Here is a 13163-nt window from a genome sequence, read left to right on the forward strand (position 1 = left end):
GATAAAATCCCCAACTTATACACCACTATGGGTTAATATTGAGGAGTCGCTAGTAAATCACACGCCTCTGGAAGCCCTTCTCACTATGGACCTGTCACATCTACCACACTCCAAATATATCATGCTAAATACTAGACGGGCTTTGCTCAGACTCGACCAAACACATAAAACAAAGTTGACATTCCCTAAGTCGTCGTTTATGTCCTTGTGGAGAAATTCCCATCTCAAATATAATGGTAGTGGACTATTCTGGGAGTCTTGGTCCAAGAAGGGCATTAACTTGGTGAGGGACATGTATGATGATGAGACTCCACTTCCGTTCTCGATTTTGCAGCAGAGGTATGACCTCACCCCGATGGAGTTTTATGACTTCTTGAAAATCAAAGCGATGCTAACCGCTCGTAACTTCTCTCCATATACACCATGGTTAATAATTCATCTCCCACGTCTTATGCACACGGGCCACTTCGTTTCGAGGGTGTACAAACTATTATTGTCCTTACCCACGACAAAATACAAAATGGTGGAATCGAAATGGGAGGCTGAGCCGAATCTAACAGGCATAACTTTTGACTGGGATGTGATCCATAAGTTGGCCCTTACACACAAAGTTTCACCCATCCTATTCCAAACAAAATACATGCTACTCAACAGAGCATTTTGGACACTGGATAAGCTTTTCAAATGTAAATTAAGGGACTCTCCTACATGTTGGAACTGTCAATCAGGATCTGGTGATCTTGCACACATGCTATTTAACTGCCCTTCTTTAGGGGATTACTGGGGGAAAATATTTGACTGCATTTATCGCGTGTTCAAGATAAGGCCTGTACAGGACTTTGTATATGTCATTTTAGGGGCGCTGGACCCGCAAATATCAACTGTTCAAGATCGTCAGATTTTGGACTTAATGCTAACAATGGCATGTAAAGTGGTTCTATGCAAATGGAAAAATGCGAGTGGGGTGAGCTTCAAAATCTGGCAGGGGTGGTTATCATTCCTGAGAGGTTCTAATAATCCGGCTCTACAAGCATCTACTTGGTGCCCATCCAATAGAAAGCTTTGGAAATCATTGGACGCAACCTCCTTTCACTATGAGCCGCCTTGAGATATTATATTGCGGTTTGGTCCCTTTGATCGGTGATGTTTGAGAGTACGTTTGCGATTACCCCCTTGAGCCCAGAAGCGCCGCATCCCCACATTGAGCATTGTATATATATATATGTATCTGTATATCGATGATGCAAGCAGGAGTTGATTTCCTTTATATTATTTGTTATTTGCTAATTACTTTTCGTTATCTGTAATTGTTCGACATTGACTGACTCGACTCTTTATGTACGGAAGAGTTACTGTATTGTCTTTGTTATTTCAATAAAAACGATTTGAAATAAAAAAAAAAAAAAGAAATGTACTCGCTAAGGCACGATGTGACAAAATTCGGCCCGCTAACGAGCGGGGCGACAATTTCACCAGCGATGATTTTGGTTGGCTCTGCAACGATATTCGCACCGATAAAATTCGGCACGCTAACGAGCGGTGCGATGATCTTGGCTGGCTCTGCGACTATTTCACCCAGCGGCGGCAGGCTCTGCGATGATGTTCGCAGCAATAGAATTCTGCCCGCTAACGAGTGGAGCGGGGATCTTGGCTGGCTCTGCGGCAATGTCCGCAGCGCTCAAATTCGTCCTGCTAACGAGAGGGGCGATGATTTCACCAGCGATGATCTGGCTCAGCGGCAGCAGGCTCTGCGACGATGTTCGCAGCGATAAAATTCTGCACGCTAACGAACAGTGCGACTGAAATTTTCTCGCTAAGCAGGCTGTGCGTGAAAAAGTGGAGATCCTTGGTTTCTTTCTTCTTGGTCAGCTTCCCTACAGCAGGCACAACTTCCAGAGGCCCCACAATTGGATCCAGCACTCTAGGAAGGGCAGAACTCACACAGCAGAGTTCAGGGGGAAGCTGGAGTTGAAGTCCTTTTGTTCCTGGGACTTCTTAACAGGAGGCCAGCTCTACTCAGGCCCTTGGAGATCTTTTAAGCACAAGTTGAAGCAAAGTATTTTTGTAGTCTTTCTCCTCTCCTTCAGCAGCAAGACAACCACTGCAGGCCAATCCCCCAGGTCAGCGACAGTACTCCTCCTTACAGCTTTCCCAGTTCCTTCTCCTCCGGCAGAGGTTTCTTCTTGTCAAGCAGGATCTAAATTCTTGGGATCAGGCTCCCACTACTTATACCCCAAAATCCTTTGTCCTTTGAGGGCAGAGGGCCCTTAGCCCAGTCCAAACCAGTTCTGGAGCACTCTGTTTACATGACTCCTTCTTTCCTTTCACAGTGCAGGGCAGAAACATCAGACGCCCCACAGGAGGTGGAGCCAGCATTGTGGAGAGAAAGCACAGCCCTGGAGCACTTTGTTGACATGATTCCTTCTCTCCTTTCACAGTACAAGGCAGAGACATCAGACGCACCACAGGGGGTGGGGGCAGGCACTGTCCTATTCAAGTCCCAGGTGCAACACCTCCCTCCCATCTAGATGCAGATCTCTCTATTCACCACTGGACGGATTCACCCTGTCTCCTGGAATCCCCCTGCTGTGTCACTCAAACTCCAGACAAAGAAATACACGACCTAGCAGAGGCAGGTTTGAATGGTTAGACAAGAAAATACCTTCCTTCTAAAAGTGGTATTTTCAAACACAGAATGTTAAAACCAACTTCACTAAAATATGTATTTTATCATTCTGAGGTCAGGCATACTAAATTCGAATTTCTACCATGTTCTCTGAGTCAGATAAGATTATAAACATGTAATAATCTAACAGCACATTCTGGCCTATGGAGAACAGGTAGCCTTGCAATAGTGAAAAATGAAAATGGCTGTAATTCACTATCAGGACATGCCACACACATCAGGGCATGTCCTACCTTATACTTACAATGCACCCTGCCCTTGGGCCTACCATAGGGGTGTCTTATATGAAGAAAAGGGAAGGTTTAGGGACTGGCAAGTGGGTGCACTTGCCCAGTCAGCATGACAGTACCAGACTGCACACAGGCTCTGCAATGGCAGACCTTAGACACATTTTGCAAGGCTGCTTCTGTGGGTGGCAAAACCAGTGCTGCAAGCCCAGCAGCAGCATTTGGATTTACAAGCCCTGGGCACACTCAGTGCACTATACTAGGGTCTGACAAGTAAACCAAATCAGTCAATCATGGAATCACTAATCAATACATTCATTTACCATAGGGAGAGCATATGCACTTTAGCACTGGTCAGCAGTGGTAAAGTGCCCAGAGTCATAAAACAGCCAACAACAGGTCAGAAGAAATACAGGAGGAAGGAAAAAAGTTCAGGGATGACCTTGCAAAAAGGGCCAAGTCCAACAAGCGCTAGTGCGGGGCAGCTTATTTACCTGTTCTTCATTGTAGAATCCCGTTTCATGACTAAATTTCTGGGAGTTTTTGCTCTGTTTCTCAATAAGATAATTATTTCCTTAATCTGATTTATCCGTCCTATGGTGTTCAAATTTCCAATCTCTTTTTCAGTAAAATGTATTCGATATGGTTTTTGCAAAGCCTTTACTTTTTCAATAGCTATACCCATTTCATTTGCTACTTCTTCTAGTCGTTCATGCAGATTTTTTGCTCTCCATGTCACACTTTTGCACAAAAAAGTAATTCCTCATCTTGGTAAGTGTTTAATTTCTCTGTGGGGTTAGTTCCTACTATTAACTCTTCCAATACCATTCGTAATTTGGCCACATCTATTGATTGGGATTCTTTGTCTTTTCTCTGCAAGCTTCTCAACCATTCACTTAATTCTTCTGTAGATGGTCCTACTGGCTTCTCTACATTACCTCGTTCCAAATCCTTTTGTGTTTCTAATATTGACTCCACTGTCGTTGTACGTTTTTCAGTAACATTTTGGCCTATAAACGGGTTATTTGAAACATTTGGTTCGAGCATACTTATTGTCTGTCTCCATGGATTTTCATTTTGGCTCGGTTTTGGCTGCTCAGCTTGTTTATTGCTTTTATAAGGAACCGTTAAATAATGTTCGCTATCTTTCTGTTTATCAAAAATAGGCATCACTGGACCCATCGTCACTGGAACTGTTACGGCTTCCAGATTTTTGGTCAATTCTCTTATCTTCTCAGTTAATTCTAAGGTTGTCTTCGCTAATTCTGCTGAATTTTCACCATTTATTTTAACTTCCTGACTTCCTCTCTACCTCTCTAATGGAATTATTTTTCTCTAAATCTTGGGACACTGGTTCTGACTTAATGATTCGTAAAGTTTCTTTCATTGGGGCACTTGGTGTTAAAATTTCTGGTTCTGGTCGATACGGAGGTGGACTTTTATAAAACATGTCATCAAGAACATCATCCTCTGATTCATTCACTCCATACCCTCGTGATTCCACATTATGTCTTTTTTCTGTGCATTTTCTTCCTCCATTTTCTTCTGCAGTTCTTACGGGAAACAGACCTTCAGTTATACTCTCATTCCGCCACCTTCTCATTCGGTCATCATGATTCTCATGTCCGTATGGCCTACCAAACATGTACCTATATCTTCCGCCACTTCTCTGTCTTTCTCGGTCATGCATCTCATCTTCCCATTCTGTCAATGCTTCAAATTGTGTTGGTCTAGATCTCGGTTCTAGATTCATCATTTTCTCTCTTAAATTTCTCAAAACTGCTAAATTAAATGAACCATGCTCTGGAAAAGCCAAGACTCCGTCGTCTTTAGTGTACTTTACCCAATTGTGTAACCAAATACTAGTGTGATATCCATATTTCGCAACCATAAAGGATGCGGGGGTTTTCGGTGGAGGAAGTAACTGTCCTTCCCTAGTCACAATCGGTTTGTCCTTTTTAAACCACTTCTTAATTCTCCCAAACCAGGACTTTTTCTCCTTTTCTGGTGGATCGTAATACATCTTTTCTGTCTTTTTGTGTATCACTAGTCTCTCCTCTCAACTGTACCGCTATTCTGACCAATCGCAGCGCGAATCACACTAATGCACCAATTCGGAGCGTCTATGTCACCTTTGCAATTCTCCAATCCCAGTGTGACTCACACTAACGCACCAATCAGGAGCGTCTGCGTCACCCTGTGACTCTCCACTCCTAGCGCGGCGTACACTAATGCACCAATCAGGAGTGTTTTATGTTTCTAACTGACTGGCCAATCTCAGCGCGGTCTTTCTGATGTCAGCAGCCGCTGCCGCAGCTCCTGTTTACCCCTCCTTTACAAAGTTCACTCAGTAAGTTTTGTTTCAAATCTGTTAGTAACAACACAAAAACACCACCATTGTCCGCTTCGCTAACCAAAGAATAGCAAAAGACCTTTCTCACAAGAATTCCGTCTTTCCTGAGAGCAGCGCTTACCTCTGCCCTACTACGGAATTGTTACTTGCGTTGATAAAGTAGCACATCACTCTACCTTACCCTTCTAACAAGCATTAGCTAACTGTTTCTCCAGAATTAAGACACTTAGTTGGAGACCCAATGCTCCTGAGAAATAAGACCAGAGTTTCGCAATTAACCAAAATGCCTTTTCATTCATGCACTTTCACACAGGAAAAAATGTAGTACATTCACACAGAATTCTGTCTTTCCCGAGAACAGCGAACAGTCTGTCCTACTACAGAATTATGACACTCGTTAACAAAGTAGCACTTCCCTCTAACAAGCTTAGAGAACACCTGCTACCTTTCCAGTAATAAGCGTTATCAGAGTACCTTCTGGCCTCCTGGTACCTAAGACCAAAATTTCACAGATAACCTTCGCTATCATACATACTTCTCTCATACAGAAAAATGTCTCTAGTGGCAACTCGCGACGATGCTACCGAAGCAAACCCAGACAATGCGTCGTGCAACTTCACTTGTTACACGTTTCCCCTGTGTACCTACAGGGTAATGACAATTCCGTCTTTCCCGAGAGCAGCGCTTACCTCTGCCCTACTACGGACCCATCACAAACTTCCGACTTCCTACATCCCAGAAGTCATGCAAACAACATAGAACTCGACGCAACTCAACATAGAATGTTAATACATAAACCAATACCAATCAAAATTCAATAATCGATAAGCAATGTACAAGCAATAATAACCAAAACAATAAAAACCATCATCTTGCTACCAGAAAAACTGATGCAGCGTGGAATTTCTAATCCTTCCTTCAGCACAGACAAAATATCGCACTAGCACATTCACTCAATAAATTCATTGGTGGGGCCCATAACACCAACACTTACACATTTCTGATCTGCTCTTACGGGTGAGATGAGTGTTCCAAACGCTGACATGAAAGGAATACCTATTGACCTAAAATAACATATTTACATAAACATACATTGAATACCTTCATTAAACTCTGAACTTCGAGATATTCCTTCCATTTAGGCGATACATCAATTTAGTTGAATTTGGATAATGGTGACTCAATTCTTTTATTTTATATTCAATCTTAATCTAATCTCTTTCAATAAACGGCCCAACACATTTGTTTGTTAATCAATAATTTTGTTTATCTAATTAATTGCAAATTTTTAGAAAATTGTTAATCAAACCACGGAACATCATATTTGCCTAATCTGGCTATCAGTTGTCCTCTAAGTCAATCAAGTCGTAAAAGTCTTTAATTCATCAAAAATCGGGCAGCAATTCAGTCTGTCAAAGATTCAGGGAAACAGCTGTCCAGCAGTGTCACCGTCCTCTCCGTCAGCATAACGTCAGGAATAGAAACCATCAGTTGTCCCATCTCACTATTCTACCATCTTTTATAATGATTTTAATGTTAAAATGTAACGAAAGTCAGATTTAGACTGTCTTGATTGGTTGGTTAAGATCATCCGTTTCGGTTTCCCATAGTCCAATGATGTCACACTGTCAGACACGATCCATCCGGTTTGTCATACTGGTCTGTTGTTAAAGTTCTTGGCTATAGTCCAGTCACGACCTTGCTTGGGTACAGGATGGATGGGTCATCTTGAGGCCACTTGTTCAGGCGCCTGGACATGTGCACTCGGTCTGAAGCCTCGTGGAATGGTAGCTGTCTTGTCAGATGAGTCAGTCAGCCATATTGTCGAAAAGGCCCAATCGGTCAACTTAAGCAAAACAAACACAAAAAGTAATTAAAACATGGAAATAACAAATTAAATGTTTAACCCTCACTAATTCCCCTATGTGTATGTAATTATCTAGCATAATAGCGACAATTAAAGCGTTTATATTCACCTGATGATGCCATCTGGTTCAACTTACAATTACATTACAAAAGCAACATTTATCATGCAATATTCTATATTTCTAGCATTAGTATGCGTACGTATATTAGTTTACAAATTATTTTAGCCATGCAAGATGCAAATCCCACGTGTAATTCATACATTAATAGGATTGATTAGATATCACTTCAAACGGATTAATATTATTACATTAATAGATTATTCGGATTAATATGAACATGCAGAAATGGGGGGGGGGGTATACAAAATTTTGTACTACCCGCTCCATCACCAGCAACTTTCTTTGCTGCGCTGCACTGCGCAGCGCTGTGCTGCACTGCGTTGCACGGATTCAAAGTAAATCCACCCCTTAAGGTGTATCCATTCTCAAATGAGCTTCAGGAGGGCTATCACAACTTTTCATTCTGTACATTAGTTTTATGTTCATTTTGATGATGTTGTTTATTTTATTATTTTTAACATGCTTGATTGAACGTTCTGTGTCACCAAGAAGTGCAAAATAAGAATTTCAAATCAGTCTGTCTCACATGGTATGCAGTTTTCCCCAGGCAGATTTCCACAGGTTCCACCTGGTGAAGTGTGCATCACCGCATGTGGTATTTGCTTAACACTTGCAACCCTGATTTGGGATGAAAGATGAGTTTCCACCCTAATTGCAGGCAAATGAGATTACTCTGTTGAACTAAAAACTTGAGGTGCTTTAGTCCCCCCTCAGCCAGTCCAGGGCTTTGTTGTCTTTTGGGGATTTTTTTTTTACAAGAGACCAGCAGGTGAATAACGGGGGGGGGGGGGGGTCGGGGGTGTTGAGTTCTAGGGAGAATTTTTTTTATAATACTCCACGCGGAATGACTTGCACCTCTAACTTCACACTGGCACCAGGAACCCCTCTCCCCTCAACCTTTATTTATTTATTCATTCATTATTTATTGGTCTCATTTTTATTTATATGTGCTTTCCTTCCAGACTCACACTCTCTTCTCTCTGCTGGGCCTCAGTCATGCCTACGTGACAAACATCGGGAAGCTTCGAGGGGTGCTGGCGCTGCCAGAGGTCAGTGAGAAACCTGGGGTGCCCCTTCATCTGGGGCCTTTAATCGATTATAAAAGGGAGTGTAAGTTTGAGTGAGACTTTTGCCGAGTGGGGACGGGAAATGGATATTGACAGGCAAGGGAGTGAGACTCAAAGAGAGAGCTGTGATGAAAGAGGGACAGAAAGGGTGTAGAAGTGTTTGGAGGTGGAGTCGCGACAGAGGTGATGAAAAAGAGAGGGGGGCTAATAGTGGGCGAAGTCTCATTACAACCCTCTCCCCCTCCAACTTGACTGATCCAACTCCAGACTCTACCCTTCGGCTTCCTCATATGAGAGGATAATCTATAGATCCATACCCTACTCAGGCAGCAGGGATTCTGGGCAGGATTCTCCCCCCTATCAGAGATCCTATCAGAGGTAGTTTATTCCTCTTTGAGTATGTCAGAATCCTTGTAAGAGGTTGCCTGTTGCTCTCAGAGTCCCTAGCTATTGTAAGTGGTTGCCTGATGCTCTTGGAGTCCCTGTTAGAGTTGTTGTATCTTAAGAGGTGCTTTTTTGATGTTGGAGCCCATGTGGGCGTCTTTGTAAGAGGTAATCCGTTGTGCTTTGTGTCTATGTCCGAGTTCTTGTAAGAGATAGCCTGCAGTCTAATGGTCCATTTCAGAGTTCTTGTAAGAGATACCCTGTACTCTAATGGTCCATTTCAGAGTTCTTGTAAGAGACCATCTGTGGTGCTGGGAGTTAGAAGTCTGTTGATGCTGGAGTTCATGTTGTTGCTCTCGGAGTACAAAGCTGAGGTCTTGTACGGTGGTCTGTTGCTTTCAAACTCCATGTTTTAGCCTCCTCTCTTCCTTGCTGCTCACACTCTGCAATTCTTTCTTCTTCTCGCAGCTACAGAAAGCCATTGAGGGCTCCACCAAATCTGGTGTGAGGCTACGCCCACCATTAGCCAGCTTTCGAGATGGGAGTCGGAGCCTCTCCACAAAGGGACGCCCCTCGGATCAGAATCCTAATGTGTGGACCCGGAAGAACAGCAGCTGCATGGTGCACGTAGACCCATGTGTGCCAGAGGAGAACACACCAACTCCTGTGCCCGAGGAGGGCCCAGAGGGGCCGGGGCCAGCACCTGCGGACCTGGACATGGAGTTCGATGAGATGGAGTTGGCACACCCAACGGCTGAAGAGATCTCACAAATTCTTGAAGATCTGCAGTCCACAGCCTTGGACGAGGACTATGAGGAGGACGCGCAGCTCTAACGAGCTGGCCACAGAAATAGCGTGGACAATCCTATGACCACACTCCCTCATGGTGAATCCCTCTTTGGTTCATCTGTACTTCATCTCTGCACTGCTTTCATGAAGGTGCAAATGTGTCAGTCGAGTCATGTGGGCCGATCTGCCTCACCACCAGAGTGGAGGCTGCCTCCTTCAAGCCTGACCCACTGTTTTTTGTGTTTTCACTACAAGTTATTTCTGCCATCAGGGAACAGGCCAGCTTATGTGGATGAGACAGGGTATAATTATGAAAAGAGGTGATCTCTTTAGCATGGGCAACAGGCCTCAAATGTTGAACCAGAGCAGCATCTTCTGAGACCCTTGGGCATTATTAACCACAACAGTTTCTTCTTTCAGAATATCCTACTTGACAATGTCCAAACCAGTTGAACACGAGAAGAACATCCTTCAAGACAACAAGGTTGCTGTAAGCTTAAAAACTTTCCATCAGAAGAACATGCTTTTGGATACCAAACGTTGTCACCAACCATGGCCTTTTCCATGTGAGCAGAAAGAATCTCCATCCTGCACTTCATCTTTCAGAGTAGAATCTTCTCTAACGATGTGTGGACTCGGGGTCCTCTGTAAGCAGATAGTGTCGGCGGCCAAAGGAATCTTAATTCAGCCTTAGCAGCGTCTTTTATGAACACTCAAGACCTCGCCTTCACAACTCCATGTTCACCCTGACCAGCCTCTTTTATGAAAACTCAAGACCGTGCCTTCACAACTCAACATTCAGCCTGAGCAGCGTCTTCTGTGAAAACTCAAGCCCTCGCCTTCACAACTCAACGTTCAGCCCGAGGAGTGTCTTCTGTGAATACTCAAGACCTTGCTTTCGCAACTGAGCGTTCAGCCTGAGCAGCGTCTTATATGAAAACTCAAGACCTCACCTTCACAATGCAAAGTTCAGCCTGACCAGCGTCTTTTATGAAAATTCAAGCCCTCGCCTTCACAATTAAAGACGTTCAGCCTGAGCAGCGTCTTCTGTGAAATCTTGAGGCCATGACTTCTTACAACGTATCCGTCAATGTTAGATTCATATTTTGTAAGAATATGAGGGTTCTCCAACATACAACTGAAAAAACAACCAGAGGAATCGCCAATGTACAAGAGAAAAAACAGCCACAACAATATCCTCTATAGTACTATAGTGATTGTGAGGCCAAAAGGTCATTGTTCAGGCTGAGCAGCGACTCCAATAAACATCTCGTTGTTGTGCCAGAACAGTAGCCTCTGGAAGTAGTGGAGACTCTGAAACCTACAAGTCTCCATTCTAAAACGTGCGATTCCAACTGACTAACATCTTCAGTAGGACTGAGGACTCCCCAGTGCACAACTTCTCATCCAGCGGCAGCAGCCTTACCTTTCAAAACAGGAAGACTCTTCATTCTGCAACTCTTCCTTCATCTCGAGGACCTTCTGCTGTAGGACCCTGAGGGCTCTCAATATTTACAACGCATCGCCTCACCTGAGCAATGTCTGAAAGAACACGGGACGCACCAACCTGCAACTCATTGCCCAAACAGTGCAACATCTACTTTAAGAACATAGCCGTCCTCAGCAATGCAACTTCATGTTAAACCGGAGTATCTTCTGTGAGATCAGAGCCCTTCCCTGGCTCCCGCTCACTGTCCACCCAAAGCTGCTCTTCCAGAAGAACTTGGTGACTTTAGGCCCAAAACACCTATGTTCAGACCGAGCGTTGGTATCTGTATGGCCGTGGCGATTCTGGTGTTGACGACTCAATCCTCAACCACAGCAGCTTCTTCAATATAAACTTTGAGCTTTCGGTCCCACAATCTATCATTAAATTGGAGAATCTTCTTCTATAAGAATCGGGCGGTAGCAGGTCAAAGATGCAGTATCCGACCAGAGCAGCTTGTCGCATGTAACAAGGTAGCTGCAAAGCCAAGACTAAAGAGCCAATTTAAGCTGGATATTCTCTCTAGGTCCAGGCCCGGGCGCCTTTACTGAAGCATTTAAAGAACATGTGTGGACCTCATACAAAGGAAGGGGCAGAAGGCAAGCCGAGACTGCTTGAAGTGTATCTTAGTCTTGGCAGCCATTGACTCCCCAGAGAACCAAGGGACACCCCCATCCCATCCTAGGATACGGACACGCCTGTGCCTGATAGACCCTCACAGACTCTGGCACAGGGACCCCTTGATGGGGAGTGGGGATATGTGTGGTATTGTGGGTATTTCATTTTTTATGTTTACTCAGGTGTTTCTGCAACAAGAAACAGGACTTATAGTATAAAATGGGCGTGTCCTGCCTTTCCAGAGAGTGCTCCACACGCCCACAGATGCAGTCTTAAAGGCAAAACTAGGCCAGAGGACACAGGTATACGGGTGTTCTATGCATTTGAATAAACCACTGGTAGTCTTTGTCTCCTGCTGCAGATGTTTTTTATCTCCTTTTCTCTGTCTATTACTTCACTTCTTACCATGGTGGCCCATGCAGCAATTCATTGTAAGTTTCTGTAATAAATGAGGCCTTGACCACACACATGCCCAAACCACTGCAAATATAAAGGAATGGAGACCACGGTCTCTCTTGTGACATACCAGGCCATGTTACAGGTTCACCAGCAGAGGGATGCAGTGGGATACAAAGGGGTACAAAGGGGTGCAGAGGCATGCAGAGGGGTGCAGAGGGTTAAAGAGGGATGCACAGGGTTGCAGAGGGATGCAGAGGGTTACAGAGGGATACATAGGGATGCAGAGGGACGTAGAGGGATGCCGAGGGATGCAGAGGGATACAGAGGGATACAGAGGGATACAGAGGGATACAGAGGGATGCAGAGGGATGCAGAGGGATTACAGAGGGATGCAAAGGGATGCCAAGGTATACAGAGGGATGCAGAGGTATGCAGAGGGTTACAGAGGGACGCAGAGGGACACAGAGGGACACAGAGGGACACAGAGGGACACAGAGGGTTACAGAGGGATACATAGGGACGCAGAGGGACGCAGAGGGACGCAGAGGGACGCAGAGGGACGCAGAGGGACACAGAGGGACACAGAGGGACACAGAGGGATGCAGAGGGATGCAGAGGGATGCAGAGGGATGCAGAGGGATTACAGAGGGATGCCAAGGTATACAGAGGGATACAGAGGGATGCAGAAGTATACAGAGGGATGCAGAGGTCATACATGTGGGGAGAGCCCCTGTCTTCAAAGGATCATTGCCTCTCCTGGAAGTTGCTGAAAGTGCCTGTGTGCACTACACTGCGTGGCCTAACGGCAACAAGTTATCCATTTCAGACTGCTTCAGCAGGACTTAACTCACTCATGTCACCTTACGATGATTCGTTCCAGGGGACCCTTGACGTCTTCAAGGAGCTATAAACAGATGTTAATGAAAGTGAGAGGCAAGCAATGCAAAGTCACTTGTAGAGGAGCAAGATTGTTTGTTGATGTATGCCAAAAAGGCCACATGCTAAGTTTGAAAGGATGTTTAAACAAGCATTGGCATAGCCAATAGGTCTCGCCTTTGGGACCTTATAAGTGTTTAGTTATCCAGCACAATATCCTTGGTGCAACAACATCGCCTGTTGCATGGCTAAACACTTATAAGGTCCCAAAGGCGAGACCTATTGGCTAT

At 44.5% G+C, this 13163-nt stretch overlaps 1 protein-coding gene across 5 annotated transcripts in view; it reads left to right on the forward strand.

Moving 5' to 3' along the window:
* The window catches only part of CLCN1 (chloride voltage-gated channel 1), a 1161279-nt gene extending 1149331 nt beyond the window's left edge, over positions 1-11948 (forward strand). For all 5 annotated transcript variants that reach the window (XM_085620355.1, XM_085620357.1, XM_085620356.1 and 2 more), the window contains exons 22-23: positions 8217-8303; positions 9174-11948. In XM_085620355.1, coding sequence (XP_085476481.1) covers positions 8217-8303; positions 9174-9539 — 453 coding nt within the window. In that variant the 3' untranslated portion in view covers positions 9540-11948. The remainder of the gene's footprint in view (positions 1-8216; positions 8304-9173) is intronic.
* Positions 11949-13163: the final 1215 nt, after the last annotated feature.

The sequence above is a fragment of the Triturus cristatus genome, chromosome 7 (genome assembly GCF_964204655.1).
Source record: "Triturus cristatus chromosome 7, aTriCri1.1, whole genome shotgun sequence".
Taxonomy (NCBI): Eukaryota; Metazoa; Chordata; class Amphibia; order Caudata; family Salamandridae; genus Triturus; species Triturus cristatus.